The 17644-nt window shown below is 42.9% G+C and overlaps 1 protein-coding gene across 6 annotated transcripts in view; it reads right to left on the bottom strand.

Annotated features, from left to right (window-relative positions):
* ZNF423 (zinc finger protein 423) overlaps positions 1-17644 on the bottom strand; it is a 279999-nt gene that overhangs the window by 9684 nt on the left and 252671 nt on the right. For all 6 annotated transcript variants that reach the window (XM_036390304.2, XM_036390301.2, XM_054516151.1 and 3 more), the window contains 2 exons: positions 13415-13546; positions 11769-11884 (listed from right to left, as the gene is read on the bottom strand). In XM_036390304.2, the coding sequence (XP_036246197.1) occupies positions 11769-11884; positions 13415-13546 (248 nt within the window). The remainder of the gene's footprint in view (positions 1-11768; positions 11885-13414; positions 13547-17644) is intronic.

The following is a 17644-nucleotide window of genomic DNA, read 5'->3' on the forward strand; positions in this document are numbered from 1 at the left end:
TGCTATAAAATAGGAAGGCCATAGTTACAGAAGTGCTTTACATGCTGCCCCATTAGTGTAGATGCCACCAGCAGAGCAGAAATCTGCAGACAGGGCTGTGCTTTGCCCACTGCCACAAGGAATTAACCCTGGAGGAGCTAGGAGTGTGAAAGAGCCATGCCCAATTTGTTCTTTATAAGTAAAAGAGGGGACAAAACATCACCAACATGAGCCTTTTCCTCGAAGACATCACAGGACAAACCAGGAAGGCAACATTGCTATGGTATGTGTACAAAACAACTGGGTTAAAAGGGATTTTCCAGCCATTGCTACTCCATTACAACAGCATCACTGGTCTCAGGAAAATCTGCTTTTTAACAGCAAGATGCCACATCTTAAACAATCCTGATTTCATGCAAAGACTAAGAGCATGTGCCAGCCCCAAAGGAGGACACATTTTTCAGAAGTAAATACGTTCTAAACAACCTCACTGCTCCTTTTGGAGACACAATAATGTAACACACAGATGACATATGCCATACACAGCCAAACCTCAATGCCCATGGCAATTTATTCAGGTTTAACTGTGCAGCAGAAACAAATGAGGAGGCTGGGTGGTCAGGCAGGAGCTCTCCCCCAGGGCTGGCACAGTGTGGGCACTGCTTTGGCCATTCCTGCTTGGTGCAGAGCCACAGCAACAGGGTCTGGGGACAGGCTCTGCATGGAGGTGACCTCTGAGTGTCCATACTGCCTGCCCAGGATGTGGCACAGAAGACACACAACACACTCTGCAGTGCATCAGCTCGAGCACAGCTGAGTGATAAGCTCAGGACTGCTGCTGCCAAATCTGGTCTGGCTCATGCAGAGCTGGGGTGACAGAGCCTTGTTGAACCCAAGCTGACCTTGCACAGAGCCATGAGCTGTCTCTACACTGATCCCATCAGCACATACCATCTCACTCTGTCATCTAGATTTTTCCAACAAAGCCCCATCACCTTACTGAGGATAGACAGTTTAGTATCTCATAAGTTATTCCATTAACATGAAGGGAACATTGGTGATTACTGCCCAGGTCGGGTCATTGCACATATACACTGCCCTGCACCAAACACTCCCACCCCCTTCTCATTTTACATAAGCAGAACAGGCACAACATGAAAAGAAGCTGTATTCTGAATTGTTTTTCCTTTCTTCTCTGGTCAAAGGGAGGTATAAAACTACTCTCAAAATACAGTGTTAAAGCAGGGTATAATTAGGCAAACAGTATATGATTGAATGTACTTCTCTGGAAGGAACAACAGAAGAAGCAAACAGCAAGGCTGTTCCAGGCTTTTTTTCAGATCCCTGGGCTGGACTGAGAATACTGACAGCCTTCCTGACAGGAGCATGGAGGTGCAGGCAGTGACAGCCCTATACACACAGCCAGGTGCAGAAAAGCCAGTAGACCACTGAATTTCTGACCATTCCTTATCCTTTTGCTGTTCTCAGACCAAATTTTTTTCCTGGCCGCTCATCATGCTTGCTCCATGTATCTGACCTCACAGAAGAATGAGAACAGGTAAGGCAGGGAGGAATTAATAGGAGTTTCTCTTACAGCCTTTAAAATCCCCCTGGGAAAATCAGCCCTTGGGGTGGGGTCACAGGGCAGGACCCCTATCCTGAGCTCTCTCCAGCAGCCAAGGCTGCTGCTCCTGCTGCCTTTCACTGGCTGAGGAGATAAACCCTAGGATTACACCCTAAATCTCTTACTCTGGAAATCAGGGATACACACAAGGGCTTTTAAATTTCTTCATGAAATTATTTTTCAAATTCCTTCTAAGCAGCCAAAGTGATGGGGCCTCCACCAGCACCACAGCAGTAGGCAACAGCAGTACAGTATCACTCCAGGATTTCCTGTCTGGAGTCTAAGCTTCACATCTGAAATACAGCACACACACAACATTTGTATGACAGAGGAAACACAAGACGCTTGCCACACATTTATTATCTTCCTGGGGAAATGATATAGAGGACAAAAGAGACTATATTTACTCCCTCCCCAGCTGCTTTTACAATCTAATAATTTATTTCTCCTGGACATAAATTTCAGATTTAAACGAAATCCCTGAAACCTAAAGATGCCACATGGTAGAGGCTAGGGCAGTATTTCTTTCTGTTTTGGAGATGGAGTGCTTAATGCATTGCTCAGTTAACCAGAAGCCTTAAAATTTAGTGGGGCGGGGGTGGAAAGAGACAAGCAATTAGACTGTGGCAGACCCTAGATGCAAATACAGGTGACTGTGATTACTACCTTCATACACAGAGTTAAAAATATCTGGTTATTGAAAATTATTTTCTCAGTCCACAGGGGTTTATCTAGGTTTAGGCTGAGATGTTTATTTTTTCTGCAGCAGCTATACTGGGGATTCTTTTACAACATTTTCCTTACATAGAAGCTATATATCATTCATGTTTCTGAAATCTGAGGCGATTTCTATGATGTAAGAAATCTCTGCAATTAGAAACAAACGTATCTTTTTTCCAAAAAATAAAATGAATCTCCAAACCCTTCAACGCAGCAACTAAGATAGCAGTGCTCTTAGGGCAAATGTAAAATTCCAGGGCATAAATTCATGTTAACTGCTACAAATATATCCATCTGTTCACAGACTAACTAGTGACTGAAACTGATGAGTCCATTGAAATGTAATTTTTGAGTCCACTAGCGTCTGTTCTCTTCTAGTAATAAAGTAAATGCTTTTCAATAACTCTGCTGCTTTTCAATGCCAATTTCCATTTAAGTAGGCTCAGGTTCTCTCTAAAAAAAACCCCCTAAAATTAAAATAGCAAATGCCTTTTCTTTCCAAAGGTCAAACTCAGCTTTTAAAGAACACGCAACATTTCAGCAAGGCAGAGAGGACAAAACTCCAATCAGATAAATGGGCTGTGTAATGATTGAGAACCATGGCTGCCTCAGGTTTCTGAATGGGCTGTAGCATAGAATTTGGCACAGACTGATGTTGAAGCTTATATCTCTTTTACTGCAGACAAGAAATTCACTGAAATATATAAATAATGAATGTGGCTGGGGATCTCTACTGGTACTACTGCTGGTTCTGCAAGATGCAGGAGCAGAAACATACACTGCTCCATGTTTTTGTTATTAGGGAATCCTTGTTCTCCAACAATAAACACAGAATATTTTATCTGAAATGGCTTCTGCAGCACATCCAATATAAGTTTCAGCTCTCTAGAAGTGCCAGCAAATTGCAGAAAGATAAGTTACAAAGACGTACCTAATTTGCTGTGATGAATTGTGTGCATGCTTCAGTGATCAAAACTGCAGCTGAGACCTATTATATTTAATGATCTAGACATTTCTTGTGAAAACACTCAGGCATATACTGTTATGTCTGGACAAGCATCCCCACTTCAGTCTTTCCAAGCAAACGAAGAGACTGAACTTTTAAAAGGATGCTGTACAGCACCCTCGATGAGCTCTTTAAAACTGAGGCTGATCAAGCTCCACTATTTTCTTTAAATAATGCTTATACCCTGCCCTTTCCAGTGCAGCATCCCTCTTGCTTTGAAAAACAGTCAGTTCCTCTGGATGCTAGCGACACTTACAGGAGGCAACAGAGCTAGTCTGTGCTCAGACCCCAAACTATGCTCCACTGCAGCCACTACAGCAGGGGAAAATCAAAGGGGCTGGATCAGACATCTCTTCCCACCAGCAAAGAAAATCTCTGACAAGCTATTTCAGAGAGAAAACAAAAGAAAAAAAAAATTATTTGTCTACATGTTACACAAGCGTTCTGTTTCTATTTTAAGGGCTCTGCCCTGCTTACAAAGGCATGTGCTACCCAGCCCGGCAGGGCCAGGCAGGGGTGGCCGCTTGTGCTGTCCCTGAGGACGCTGCTCCTGCACAGCCAGCTGTGCCATGGCCACGCTCACAGCCCCTGTGCTCACAGCTTATGGCCCCTGTGCTCCAGCCTCTCCACACAGCAGCAGGAAGCAGGGCTTCCTACCACCCTCCTGTGGGGACAGGGATGTCACCTTGTGAACACGTGAAGGTCTTTGGAATAAAAGGTCTGAGGTTTCCAGGGCTTTATGTCTGGCTCCTCCAAAATTGTCCAGCATGGAACAGGCTATAGTATTCAACCTTGCCTTTCCGAATTTACAGAACAGAAAAAAAAAATCAGAAAATGTGCTGATAAACTTAATTCATTCATGGTTATAAGAACCACAGAGATCTGCAGAGAAAATCCACAGAATTTTCTTGCTATACACATCCAAGAGCTCATGCTCTCCCTCTCTGGTCAGTCTGAACCTCTTTCCATCACTCATTGTTCAACAAAACGCAGCAAAACATAAACACGTGCTTTTGACTCTAGAAATAAGGATTTCAAAGTGCTGAAATTTTCATTCACCTGAGGAGCTGCTAAATACTATCACAGTGGTAATTTGTGATAGTGTGGTAAAGAATGAAGAAAAGGTATTTGTTAATTGTTGACATAACAAAATTAATTTTCCATCCCTAAACTTTTTCTCATCTCTCCTGTGAGCTCTGATGCAATGTTACTGACTGGCACTGCTGAAATGCCAACTTGCATTTCTCATCCTTAATTTCTCTCTAAATGTCATTAGTAATTGTTATTGCCAGACCAGAGAGTGCAATCTGGTCTTTCTGAGAGAAAATCCATTTCTCATTTCTTCTCCTGTGCTTCCTCCTTTTGGTCAGGATGGATGTTTAACACAACCCGTGTGCTCTGCTGCCATGAGGAGGGGAATGCATTAATGTATCTGGAAGTACAACATTCCTGCTTTATTTATTTACATATAGTATGCCTGGATCCTTATGAATATCAAATTGTATATTCAGAAGGGTCTTCAAAGCACATCTTTCACAAACACTAAGAAGTCTTAATTGAATAAAGCTAACAAGTAGGTGAAGGGAACACCCTTTAATGTGTGCATACAGACTCCTCTCTGGATGCTTCCATAATTTATCCTTTCTGGTGGGCAACAATGCTGTCAGATATGTAAGTATATTGTATTATATTATATTTTCCTCTCTTTTAGTCACATGGAAAACAAATTTCTTTTGTGAGATGTGTAAACTAGTCTAGCTTTAGTCTGGATTAATGTATCACCCTCATTGCCCCAAAAAGTAAAAGTGTTTTCCACCACTAAGAGGTGAGGTGAGCTTATACACCTGTGTGCAAAGGGAAACCTGCCAGTGTAAAAGGCTGGCTCCTTGCATATCACTATGTATTGAGCCAGAGAGGTGTACAGTTATGTGCAGCACCTACAAATTTGGTCTCTGGTACTTAGGGGTATGTAGCACCTTGGCACATTGGGTCAGTTTCTCGGAGGGCTCTGTGTCACGACAGACCTTTAACAGATCTCCCCATAATCACCACATCTTACACTTCCACGTCTGCATTATATTTTGTAACGTATATAAAGGAATTAATTCAAAGCTAAGCTGCATTTCCCTACCCATTAACTAAAGGCATCTTATCTCAAACTAAATAGACATTTGAACATTTCCAGCCAGGAATTGTGCTTTCAATAAACACAATTGATGCATATACATTGTCTCTTGGCGGCTTACACTCCTGCCCATCTGTTGGGATGGCATGGTGCCTGCGCAAAAGTTGGTTGGACCCTTGCCCTAGGGCATAGATGACAGGCAACGACGGGTTTAGCTGGGCAGCCTGAGCAGCAGATCCAAGTGCCATCTCTGCTGGAGGAAGCCCCGTGTGTGTGCCAGCCCTGCCACATTGCAGCGACATGCCTCCTTACACTTGATCACACATGTTGACACTTGGGTGCGCTTAAGTGCATTAATGGCTAAAACGATGCCTTTCACCTGGCTCCCTGCTTTTTTTCCTCCGCTCTGCACGGCTGCTGGGTTTTCTGCACATGTTAATGTGAAGTTGTGTGCACTTTGTTAGCCAGGGCCAGCTACGGAATGGCCCTAACGTTTAAGAAGTGAAGGAGGGGTTTCTGTTACGGGCCATGCCGCTCCAGTGCCAGGCATATCTTCATCTCAGGTGAGAGATCTTTGTGCCTCTCACTGAGGAGACCTCAGACAGGATAAAGATGCAGCAATATATTGATCAGAACCATCTGTCCAAATGAAAATGTTACACCCTGGCACTACACCACACACAGAGCAATTCAAGATTTCTGCACCCTCCTTTGTTGCAGCAGAGGTGGCCACACAAAGAGGCCACGTGGTCTGGATTCCATCACTGTCCCAGCAGCCCCAGCAAACACCCCCTGCCTGTGTGCAGGGGAAGAAGGTGCTGCCTGACAAACCACACAGGGGTGAGCATGAGCAGCCCCTGCTATTACATTAACCTCTGTGGATGTCAGGCCCAGGAAACCTCTGGCATTCCCTGCACAGAACCACAACTGCAGCTGCTGCAGACCCAGCACCAGCCCCACGTAGTCTGCAATGAAGTATCTTAGCTTTGGTCCTTACCAGAGCCTGGTCCTAACTCTAAAGTTTCAAACAGCCATATATTCCTCCTCCTCCTCCTCTGAATTTAAACACACACAATGAAAACCAGAGACCTTATAGGTAAAAACTTCCCTACTGTGAAAACAGATCACAGATAAAACTTGTGGTTTTGCAGTCCATAAAGAATGTTCAGGCAGGCAGACTCAACATGATGGGTATCTGCCTACAGCACTTTTAATTTTTAATTATTGTTAGTTATAATTATCTGACTGCGTCTGAATGAAACCCAGCAATATGGCTGGAATAGATTTTGGTAGTCTTGTAATTTATTAGCTTTGTAACTACTAATAATTAAAATTTAACAATACTCCAAGCACCACAGCAACATTTTTTTAAGAAACACTAGCCAAATCTGCTAGGATAACTGACTAGTTATTTTCACAATTTTAAAGAAGGAATGACGTTTTTAAAATCTAAAAATTAAAAAATAAAAGTACAAAAGAAGGAAAAATAGCTAACAGGTTTTTAAAAGCCTACCAAAACACAAAATCCAAAGATAAAAAATCTGTTTTAAAAGGAAAAAAAAAAAGGATGTTGCAGAAAATTAATTCCACACATGGTTTTGTGTGTGCTTTGTGTGAAATTTAAAAAGAGCTTGTGGTATGTTTTCAGCAAGAAGCTCTTGGTGTTTGCCATCTAAGCCACACTGAGTCCTGAAATACAGCAAAAGTTACATCAAGTGAAAGCACTGCCTTGAGATAGAGCCACATTTCAGGTCCCATTTGTCCTGCCATCCACGCACTCTCAAGGAGAAACATTTTCTGCAACTTCCTCAAGATACCATGGAATTGCCTTTCTTTCACTGCCTGAATGGACACTGGGGCACAGAAACACTGAGATTTTGCACTGCTGCAAGCACAAGGCTGGTTGGAAGCAAAAATTTACTTCTACTTAAGTAAGCTTTCTTATACCCCCAGAAAGTAGGTAAAGTCCATTTTTCAAATAGGAGCTGGAGATATGGCTGGGTACAGACTCAAAATTGCTGAAGTCTTTCTTCATTGCTCCACTGGTGGTGAAGGGAGCCCTTGGACACAGCCCTGCAGACTCACCTGCGGGCTCCCAGCCAAGCCAAGGGGCTCTGGTTCCCCTCCGTGCTTCAGGGACACTGCTGTACCCAGATGGCCCCAAGGACCACTGGCATGAGCAGCTGGACATGTGGCTTCCCGCTGCCCTGCTCCCAGGGAGGCCAGCACAGGCACAGAGCAGCTCCTGTGTGTCCCCCACTGGGTCCCATCAGACCACGGGGCAGCTCTCTGTGATGGCCCCTCACCTGGGCAGGTCACAGCCCTCTGTGTCCTCACAGCCCTATGGTCTGATGTGGCACATCTAACATCAAGCTGATATTAAAAGCAGACTTAAAAAGAGAAAACCTGCTTAGGGCTTGATCTGCTGTAATCAGCAGAAAGAATCCCAAGGACTTTGATGTGGACCAAATCAAGCCCCTGGAGGACATTCATGGTAAATCATTATTAATATAATGAGTGCAATTTCTGTGCAGCAGCTCATTCCTGTTTATGGATATATGAAAATTGCTAGCTTTCACATAAGATAAAATGAGAGGGGAGACAGACCACAGTGCTAGCCAATGAGCCATAGTAGCTCCTTTTGATATGTGTACGTTTAAAAAACTGGGCATTTCAAATGACAGCACATTCCTCCAGTGAAGCTCTCTTAATTCAGTGGTTTGACATATCTCCAAATCTGAGCAGAAAAGAAAGCCCTTTATTCATATCAGGCAATAAAACACCTGAACACCTGTGCTAGGAAAGACCTGGCAGGTACCCTGCTCCCTTGGTACCTGGATTATTTGCGCATTGTTTATTACATCCCTTGCCTTAGTTTTCATCAATTGTAATCATTTAGGAGGAAACAGTATGATTAACAGTACACAAGCAAACAGCAGGAATTAATCCTTTAAATACAAATACTTCACCGGTTATGTGATGGCTCCTTGGAAAAAGCAGTGTGGTAAAAGAGTACACACAAAAATCCTTCTCAAGTTTTCTCTGAAAACCACTGCTCAGTCACAATTTGCTTAGTACAATTCTCGATGCAAACACCTGAGGAGGGATCTCTCCTCGCTGTGAATCACACCACAAATATAACTCTCAGCACCCATTGTGTGTCATCATTTCTGACCCATCTTTGGGGCTGGCAGGGTTCCCTGCTAAATTTTAAATAGCAAAGATCAAAACTTCACTTGTCAAAGAGCAAGCTCATCTGCCACATCTGAGTGCCCATGGCTCCAGCTGCCTCTGAGGAGCTGGACCATCAGCTCGCAGCACAGCTCCTGGAGATGGGGATCTGTCTGAAAGGGCTTCTTCTGCCCTGCATGTGAGGAAACCCCAACCCTCCACCTCTACACTTGTTTCAGTGAGCATGTTGCAGCAGGGGGAATGAAATGCCATAGCCTTGGTGTTTTAGATATAAGCTATACATTCACCCTTTTTCCAGGAGAATTTAATGATATTCATAGCTGTCAATTGTACAAAGTGAGGATATGAAAAACACAGAGCTGCCAGCCTTTCCTCTTCTGCCCTAAGGGTGTGTGGGGTTATCACACATACTCTTTCCTTTGTGTTTCATGCTTAACCTTCCCACGTTTTCCTCCCTTATTTCCAGTGAGATAATGTAAGCAGTTAAGTAGCATTCTGTTTTCTTTTCTTGTGGCAATATCATCAAAGTAACATCACTGACTCATTGCTCCAGATTCTCACCAAAATTCCCACCGTTTATAAAGCAAGTTCAGTTCCTTGGAGCGTTCCTAAGCCTTGGTTTTGCAGCTCCATCAGATGGTGTAAACTTCAAAGCAAAATCCTATATTAAAATACAACTACTAGTTCAGCAGCACAAAGAGGGTTTGATCACATCCAGAGCATTAAGCTACCAAAGCAGTATCTGCACCAGCCACTACAGGTATATTTACAGCAGCATTTACAGTTTCTCATCATATGGCACACACATTGTTTAAAAGAAATGTTCAAAAATCAGCAGGGCTAAGTCATGCCAATCTGTGACATCTCTAAAAGTTACCTTTTCCCTTTACTGCCTGTCATTTTCCCCACCTTCCATGTTTTTCCTGCTTTTCTACAAGCACCCCACTCTGAATTTCTTCTTGAAATAGTTGAATGCTCAATCTTTTAAAATGTATTTTCAGTGGTTTCACTTGAAAATACAAAGAAGGAAAACAGTGTGTAGGTTCAGGTTTTGATACCAGTTATTTCATGCCAGTAGGAAAGCAAGTTCAGAACTAAACAGTCAAATCCATCAAGCAGAACCCCTTGATGGAGGCTGATTTGCCCACATAAGATAATTGCACAGTTAAAGACACAGAAAGGTTTATGCAGATTTAACCCCAAGTAGCAGTTGAACAACTGGTTCACTAAAATAATACTAAATCTTCATTACTCAACAAAAATATAACCAACAGTTGAGGAATTTAGAGCAGGCAGCTTACACACCAGAAACTAATGAGATAATCATGCCAAGGCAAACTGGTTCAGAAGTCTTACACATTTCTAACTGATTTATACACACATATTGTGTCCTCCTTGGCTCCAATATTTGCATTAGTAAATTTCCTGGCACAAAGTAAACACACGTTTCTGAGTCACTACTGAAATAAAGACTAAAACTGTGCAGCTAAGTATTGCATTTTCATTTAGCCCACATCATTCAAATCTACTCATGTAATTATTATGAATTATTATAAGCAGAAAAATTTTGAGTGCAGAAAAATCCTCCGTAAAAACTGAAAAATTACAATCCTAATTTATATGATTAAAGCTGACATTTGCAGCAATTGTGCAATGCAAAAAACTTCAGAATTGAAACACTATGTAATTAAAATCTGTAATTGCAAAAAATAGGCTGCTTAGACTATAATTTAAGCAGGTTCTCTTTATTTGATCATCTGATTCTAAAGGTTAATGCAGTGGCCTAGGAAGCCAGTATTCCCATTTTAATTGTGCTGGCATTTTGACCAAACACCACTTTTAGGGAGATATGGGAGGAAAAAATCAAAGCTGCCTTTGCAAGCCACTACTGCCTTCATAAAACGTTCATAGTGAGAACACACAAACCCAAAATCTGCTGACTTTATTAAAATATTAACAAGGTATAGTTAAAACTTTTGTACACTTATGCAAATCAGGTCGCTAGAACAAGGGAAAGGCGGGATCCCCTGGGAGAAAAAAAATATAAAATCAACAAAGTGAAAAGATCAGCCATCCTTCCACAGCATGACAGCACAACACAAGAGGCAGCAGCTTGGGAATTCAGCAAGATAAATAAAAACCCTCCAAAGTTTAAGTAAGTCGTGGTTTATAAAGCTAATACATTTAAATGAGGCATATGGTACCATTCTATAAAAAGACTGCCTTTCCCAGGGGATGGGAGGGGTGGTGTTGGTGGCCATGCTGCGCAGGTGAGGTGGGTGTGAGGAGGCAGCCAGGGTGGGCACCTCCCCACGAGCTCTGTGCCAGGGCAGGCTCTGGGCTCCACTGCCCAAGAGGAGCCCTGCACACACACATGGAGGTTCAGGGTCTCTGTGGGTTCAGCACCAAGGCTGTTGGTGGGGTTTAACCTGCTCCAAGGAGGCCTCTGGGGCCAGGGCTCCAAGCAGGGCTGCAGCAGCATGCCCAGGTCAGGGCCCAGCCCCTGCAGAAGGATTTGTGCCCCTGGGAATGGGTGTGAGCCAAGCACTGGCTCTGTGGAGGCTACAACTGCTGTGGCTGCATCCCCAGTGCTGCCAGGGACAGTGGTGTGGGAGGCCTGGGGTGCAGAGCCCAGCCTGGCAATGTGCTGCTGCCTGGGAGGAGCCTCTACCTGAGCATCATGTTGAGATGCACCCACGCTGTCTCATACTTAGCAGGGAAAATTCCTTTACTTATGATTTAGCAGCAGGGAAGGGGATGGGGCAGCTACCATTTGCTTAGTCTTTGTATGTTAATCAGTCCCTAAATTATTAATGGAGAAAAAGAAATTATTTACAAGGTGTTTGACGTAGACATGTAAGGATGTAGCAACACTACTGTCAAGAGAAATACTCATAAATCATGATATCTGTCTTGTCTTATTTATTTATTTATTCCAGCCATGCTCAGAGACCTTTTTCTCCTCCAGGCACCCAAGGAGGCAGGAGGAGACTGAGAGACTGTTTAAGGGCAGAAGAGACAATACCAAAGTTAGGCTCCTTTTCTAAATGCTGCACAAGGGTGACAGTAGCACAGAGAAATCAACAGCTTTAGCTTTGTTTTTACTCCTGTTGTAAACATACCTGAAGCTCTGTTTGAAAGAAGAACTTCTGTGGGCACTGGGAACAGTCATAAATTTTGTCTTCCTGCCCGTGCACTGCAAAGATGTGCTGCTGCAATTTGTTTGCCTGTACAAAAACTGAAACAACACAGTACAGTTAGTTGAGATTGTTTCATATAAGGCACCTCGTCTCAAACTGCACTTCAGAGTCTCTGCAACTGTAAAAGGTCCAAGGATATCTGCCAGAGAAGTGCTGATACACTTGGTTCAGCAGAATTTCCTTACAAGTAGTCAATTTAGAGTCTCCAGGCTGACAGTCAGCTTACTTCTAACAGACTTTACATCCTGTATGGATTTTTGATATTTCACATAAAGCTAACACTGTCCAGGTAACTGGAAGAACTCAGCCTTCAGACCAAAGAGAGGACGTCACTGCTCCCACGGGGAGCCCTGGGCCCATGGCAGGTGCATCAGATGCATTTTTAATGCAGGACAACTGGGCCAGGAGAAGCCTTGATGGCTGGTCTGGGAGCACGTGGTCCAGAACAGCATTTCTGGCAGAAATGTGAATCTGAAGGGGCACGCTTGCCACAATTTTTAGATCTTTTAAATAGGTTGTCCAGTCAGTATAAAAGAAAAAGATTATTGTTTAACATCACAAATTTCACAGCATTTGCATTATGATTCTGGATTGACAAGTATTCTGATTTTACCGAGGGAAATTTTGAAGTGGAACATATTGAACCACTGGCTAAAAAATATATCTATATTTAATTTTTGTGTCACTTTACACAAATGGTCACCTGTATGTGAAAATAGCTTCTTCAGCAGAATTTAACAAATGCATCCAAAATTTTTTACAGCACATTTCAGAAAGGATATATAAACTCCAAGCTCACACAAAAACCAGTTTCTCAAATGGTGGGTCAAACCCTAAAGAATGCAGGTTCACCTTATTCCCACCAAAGTTAAAGGAATGGCAGGTGCTGCCATGCCCCTTTACTGACAACAGGCCCACAGTGACACCTACACCATCCTTATCTCTCAAACAGATTGGAAATGCAGATGTTAACTGTGTTGAAGAGAGTATAAAAGGCAGCCTTTAGCATGCACCCTGCCCATCTTGGAAAAGCAAGATTCACCCATGATCATTTGCACTGATGAGACAGCTTAAATGATCTACAGAGAAGGAATACCTAGCAGGCTCTCAGACAGGAGTTAGAAATGTACCACTGTAAGAAAACTGGATTAAAAAAAAACTCTGAGAGAGCAGCTGACAAAACCATAGAGTTGTACAATTTGGTCTTATCAAACCTTTACTCCCCTTTACTCAGCACTGCAAGCAAACCATGAACCACCTGGCCTTTAAAGAGTCCTTGCTCAGGTGAATTAGGGCTTGCAAGTCCTGCCCTTGCAAACACACAGCACCTGTGAGCCACCAGGCAAAATGTAAATGTTTGGAGACGTGGGGGCCATGCAGAGCCTGCTGCATGTGGCAGCGCTGCTCGGCAGAGCGAGCCCCAGCTCCAGACAGAGGATATTTGAACATTTCCAAGCACAGTATTTCTTTTTCCCAGGGAAAGGAATACAGTATTTTACAAATCCCCCGAGTGTCATTTCTGGATCTAGCCATGCACGCTGAGGCTTGTCTTGGCCTCCCTGTCTTACCTGTGAAACAAACAGGGCATTTGAATGTGCCTCCCATCCCCTCAAAGCTGTGCTCAATCAGGTGACACAGGAGCTTTGCCGGAGAGTCAAACATCTGGTTACACAGCTTGCACTCATGATTGATGCCTTCCTCTGCAAGGTTCAAATGATACAACTTGTTAGTGACACAGCAGATTAGCGTCGGGGAGGCAGCAGCAGCCGGTGGGGAAGGCCTGTGCTGGGCACAGGGCCCCCCAGGACCCCAGCCCCAGAGCAGGAGGGGCTGCTGGAGCTCAGGGCTGCAGCCCCCACACCCTGGCTGTGCTGGGAGCGCCCCGCGCTCCGTCCAACACAGGGCTCCCAACAGCCCTGCCACAAAGGGACAGCGGCCCTGCCCTGGGTGCAGGGGATTAAGGAGCCAAACACATTTAAAAGTACTTTAATAGTGTGAATTCAGCCACCAGCGCTGACAGAGGGCTGAAGTGATGTATTCACCACAGAGTACACTGCCAACATTCAGGAGAGGAAGGAAGTGTTGGAGAATAGCAGGAGCTGAGAGCAGAGTGTCAGCGTAAATTTTTTTGTATATCTTGGCTTTTTACAAGGTGTAGAGAAACCACTGAAGGTATTTAAATGTAATTTGATAGTGGCATTTCCTTGTCATATATCTTCAGTATTGAATACACAGGGCCCATTTTAGATGTGTCTATATTCTAACTGAACTCAGTGAAATAGCAATAATTACTCTTGGTTCAAGCCTATCACTTTTGCAAGATGATATGCTTCTCTGTTTACTGAAGTTTGTGTTTCTGGGTGCAGTTGAGCTTTTTTTTTTTTGAGCTACTGAAGTCATATTAAAGCAATTTTCACACATAAAACTAAACAATGCTTTGGTTTTCTTGAAAGGAGGGAGGGAGTTACAGAATTTTAGAAAACATAGCATATGGTTTATAAAAACTACCTAAAGAAACTACCTAAAAGGTTTTAATACTGTGCCTGGTTTCTGCAAATAACTCCCTAAAAATGGTTCTTTCCTTCACTGTGGCAGCCCATGAACTTCTCATGAAAACTCATTTTAAAAACCAAATAAATTCTTTCTTTTGTTCTACACTCACATTTATTTTTACATCCTCAAATATCAATGACTATTAATTTTTAGTTCAAAGATTGCTAAGAAATGACTACATTACCCCATGCACTAATCCTTGCCAAATATATTTGGCTCTTACAAATAATGTGAGCCCTCACGAGCACGGTCTTTACTTACAGTTGCTTCAAATTAGCTTTTTCTATCTTTAAAGGGGCTAAAGAGAAGGGAAGTATAGCTTGCTATGAAGCCTTTGGTACTATCAGGATCCCAAGGCCCCTGTACAAGGCTTGGACAGTGGGAGCTGCCTGTGCTGCCTCTGGAACCCGTGTGGCAGTGGGTGCCCACAGTGAGTGCTGCAGCAGAGCTGCCTGGGGAATGGGAGGCAGCGTGGGGACAAGTAAACAGGTGAGTTGGGAAGGAGATAAAAAGAGAAACGGAAAGAGCCAGGAACAGAAAGATGAAAGGGCTGGTAGCTCCGTGGCAGCAGCTCTATGGATTCCCTGGGGAGCCACAAGCAGGGACTGGGATGTTTCTAGGACGCGCCGAGGTTTGCAATGCTCCGCTTGCGCAGCCTCCACGGGCAGGCACGTTGCCCTCTCCAGTGTGTACATTTCCAAACCAGGCCCTCTCCCCTCACTGTGGCCTAAGGCTGGATTCTCCCATCAGACCCTTGCCTGAAAAGTTCTGGCTTTGTGTGAATTTTGCAACCTGCTCCAGAGGGGAGAAGAGATGGGAAGGGACATGAGCTTCATGCTGAGCATGCCCAGCCACACCGCTGTGTACAGCAACCAAATGCTGCAATAAACCCGCAGAGGACAAAGCAGGAACTGGGAGGAATGGAACAAATGCCTTCTACGAATAAATCAGAGAAATCATGTTTGACATTAATTTTCTACCCTCTACATACTGGGTGTTTGGAAAACAGTGATTCATGTACAGCCTATGGTCCTGTGTGAGCACATGTGTTCATAAATACAGATAGACACATACTGATGACTAGACTGCTGCTCCTTTTCCAGCCTAAATATCTATAATTTGAGTAAAACTAAAAAAAAGAAAAGAAAAACAAACAATTTCAGTTAAAGAATATCCTTACAAGCCTGGTATGTTTAATTAGGTAACAGAGATTGTGTATTTTCTTGGCTGATCCCTGCAGTATTTTAAATAGTTAAACCCATAACAAACAAACTAAAACTAGAATGAAAAATAATAAAACATAATGGGTTCCTGCAGATCTGGAAATTTATCCCACTCGAGGCAAGACCTTTTGATTTGCAAATCCACTTCTGAATTATAAGGCCTTCTCCTCACCGGTGGGGGTTTTTATTCCACTCCCACAGGAGTCCATTATGTATTTCTTGTGTCTATAAAACCATCCAGAAAGAAAAAAAGAGGGAAAAAGTACCATGGTTAGCATGACAAACGTTTCTCTTTTCATGCATGTGTATTCAAAATATGAAAATGCCCAAAGATATAGATAGAATTGCTGCTATAATCACTCTCTCCTCTATGGCATTTTACAGCATATTATTTTACACAGAAACACAGCACATGTATAGGGATACTCAGTCACCTTTAGAGAATAACTTCCTTGAATTATATAAGATCATCTAGGTACATGCAAGGAGGCTTTTTGACAATGCGGTGTGACAGTCAAATGTGTGGTGCTGGGCAACAGCAAACATATCATCATTTCCCTCATTCTTATTCGCCTTTTTTGTTCTAGCATGACAAGCATCTATGAGAGACCTACATAACTCAAGTGAATTATGCAGCCCCTCTCATTTGTAAAATAAAATGCAGATTTTTACAGTTTGTTATGCCAGATCTTCTCCCATTTCTTCATAAGCGTATCTGTGGAGGGATCAGATGATTACAGGACTAAACAAGCAATGTACAGCGAACAAGAATCTTGGGTTTCTTGCCTTTTTTTCCTGAGCTCAAAATAATAAGCATTAATTTTACACTTCATTTCTCAAAAAAATAATAGGATGTGCTCTTGTTTAAAACAAGCAGGCCTGCTGGATTCTGTCAGGCTGAAACTATGTCAGGCCAAAAGAGGAACAGAGCGCTTTGTGTAAAAGTATCATGGGGAGATGATAGTATCCTGTAATGTTTTCAGTACCTACTTTTGTCTCCAAAAGCATTTGATCCCTGGCAGACACATACTTATTTCCATACTGGTCTTGAGGGAAGCCAGTAGGAATGAGAGCTGATTATCTGAATCCTGAAGGTGAAACCTGGGTGGTGCCCGCTGATGTCAAAGGCAGGCGTTTGTATAAATTTGGAGGTACATAATTTACTGCCTGTTAGTGAGGATTAGTGGGCTGCCAGACCCAGCTGAACCGCGGCGGCAGAGCATGTCACTCATTGTTCCCAAGGCCGGGTGCCTTTGCAGGATAGTTTTAAATATGTTGATAGGGTGTTTAGTAGCACTTACACTGCCATCCTGCCCATTTTAGAGTGGGAATATGCTTCTCCATAAAGCTATTTCTGCTGCAGCAATGTGCATTTAATACATATTACAATGAGTCTCTAAGCCTCTAAGAGAACCGACACCAGCAGCCTCCTGGCGAGGATGCAGTATAATTAATAATGCTGTATTAAACCCATTTACTGTATCAGCTGCATTTCTAATTATAACTATATTAATGGCAATGTGAAAGTACATGTTAACACTGTCGTGTACTGACATGTTATACCAACAAGTAGAAGATTTGAACACCAAAATCAAGATGGCATTGTCTTTACTATTAGTTAAAACTTCTCTCTTCTACTCAGTTTAATAAAGCAAAAATTTCCCCTCATGGAATAACTGCAATAGTCCTAATTTGAGAGATCATGTAAAATAATCTGATGCTCCTTGCTGACAACAACATGTACATCCCACACTATAGCTTTCCAGACCAGTATATTTCTACTCTACTGCAGCAAATTAAGCCAATAAAAGGGAATTTCTTCCCTGTACTCAGATGTTCACATCCATGAGTTAACCGTGCTTTTAATGAACTTTGAAATACTGTGATTCAGTGTAACAAAGCATTAATATACTGTATTCACAGAGAACCTTCTTCTGTCCATTAGATCATAAATTTGGTAGAATTAAATGGGCCGTGTGCTCTAATTATGGTAGAAATAAATAGAAATTGGAATGAACACAG

This window comes from Molothrus ater, chromosome 12 (genome assembly GCF_012460135.2).
Source record: "Molothrus ater isolate BHLD 08-10-18 breed brown headed cowbird chromosome 12, BPBGC_Mater_1.1, whole genome shotgun sequence".
NCBI classification, from domain to species: domain Eukaryota; kingdom Metazoa; phylum Chordata; class Aves; order Passeriformes; family Icteridae; genus Molothrus; species Molothrus ater.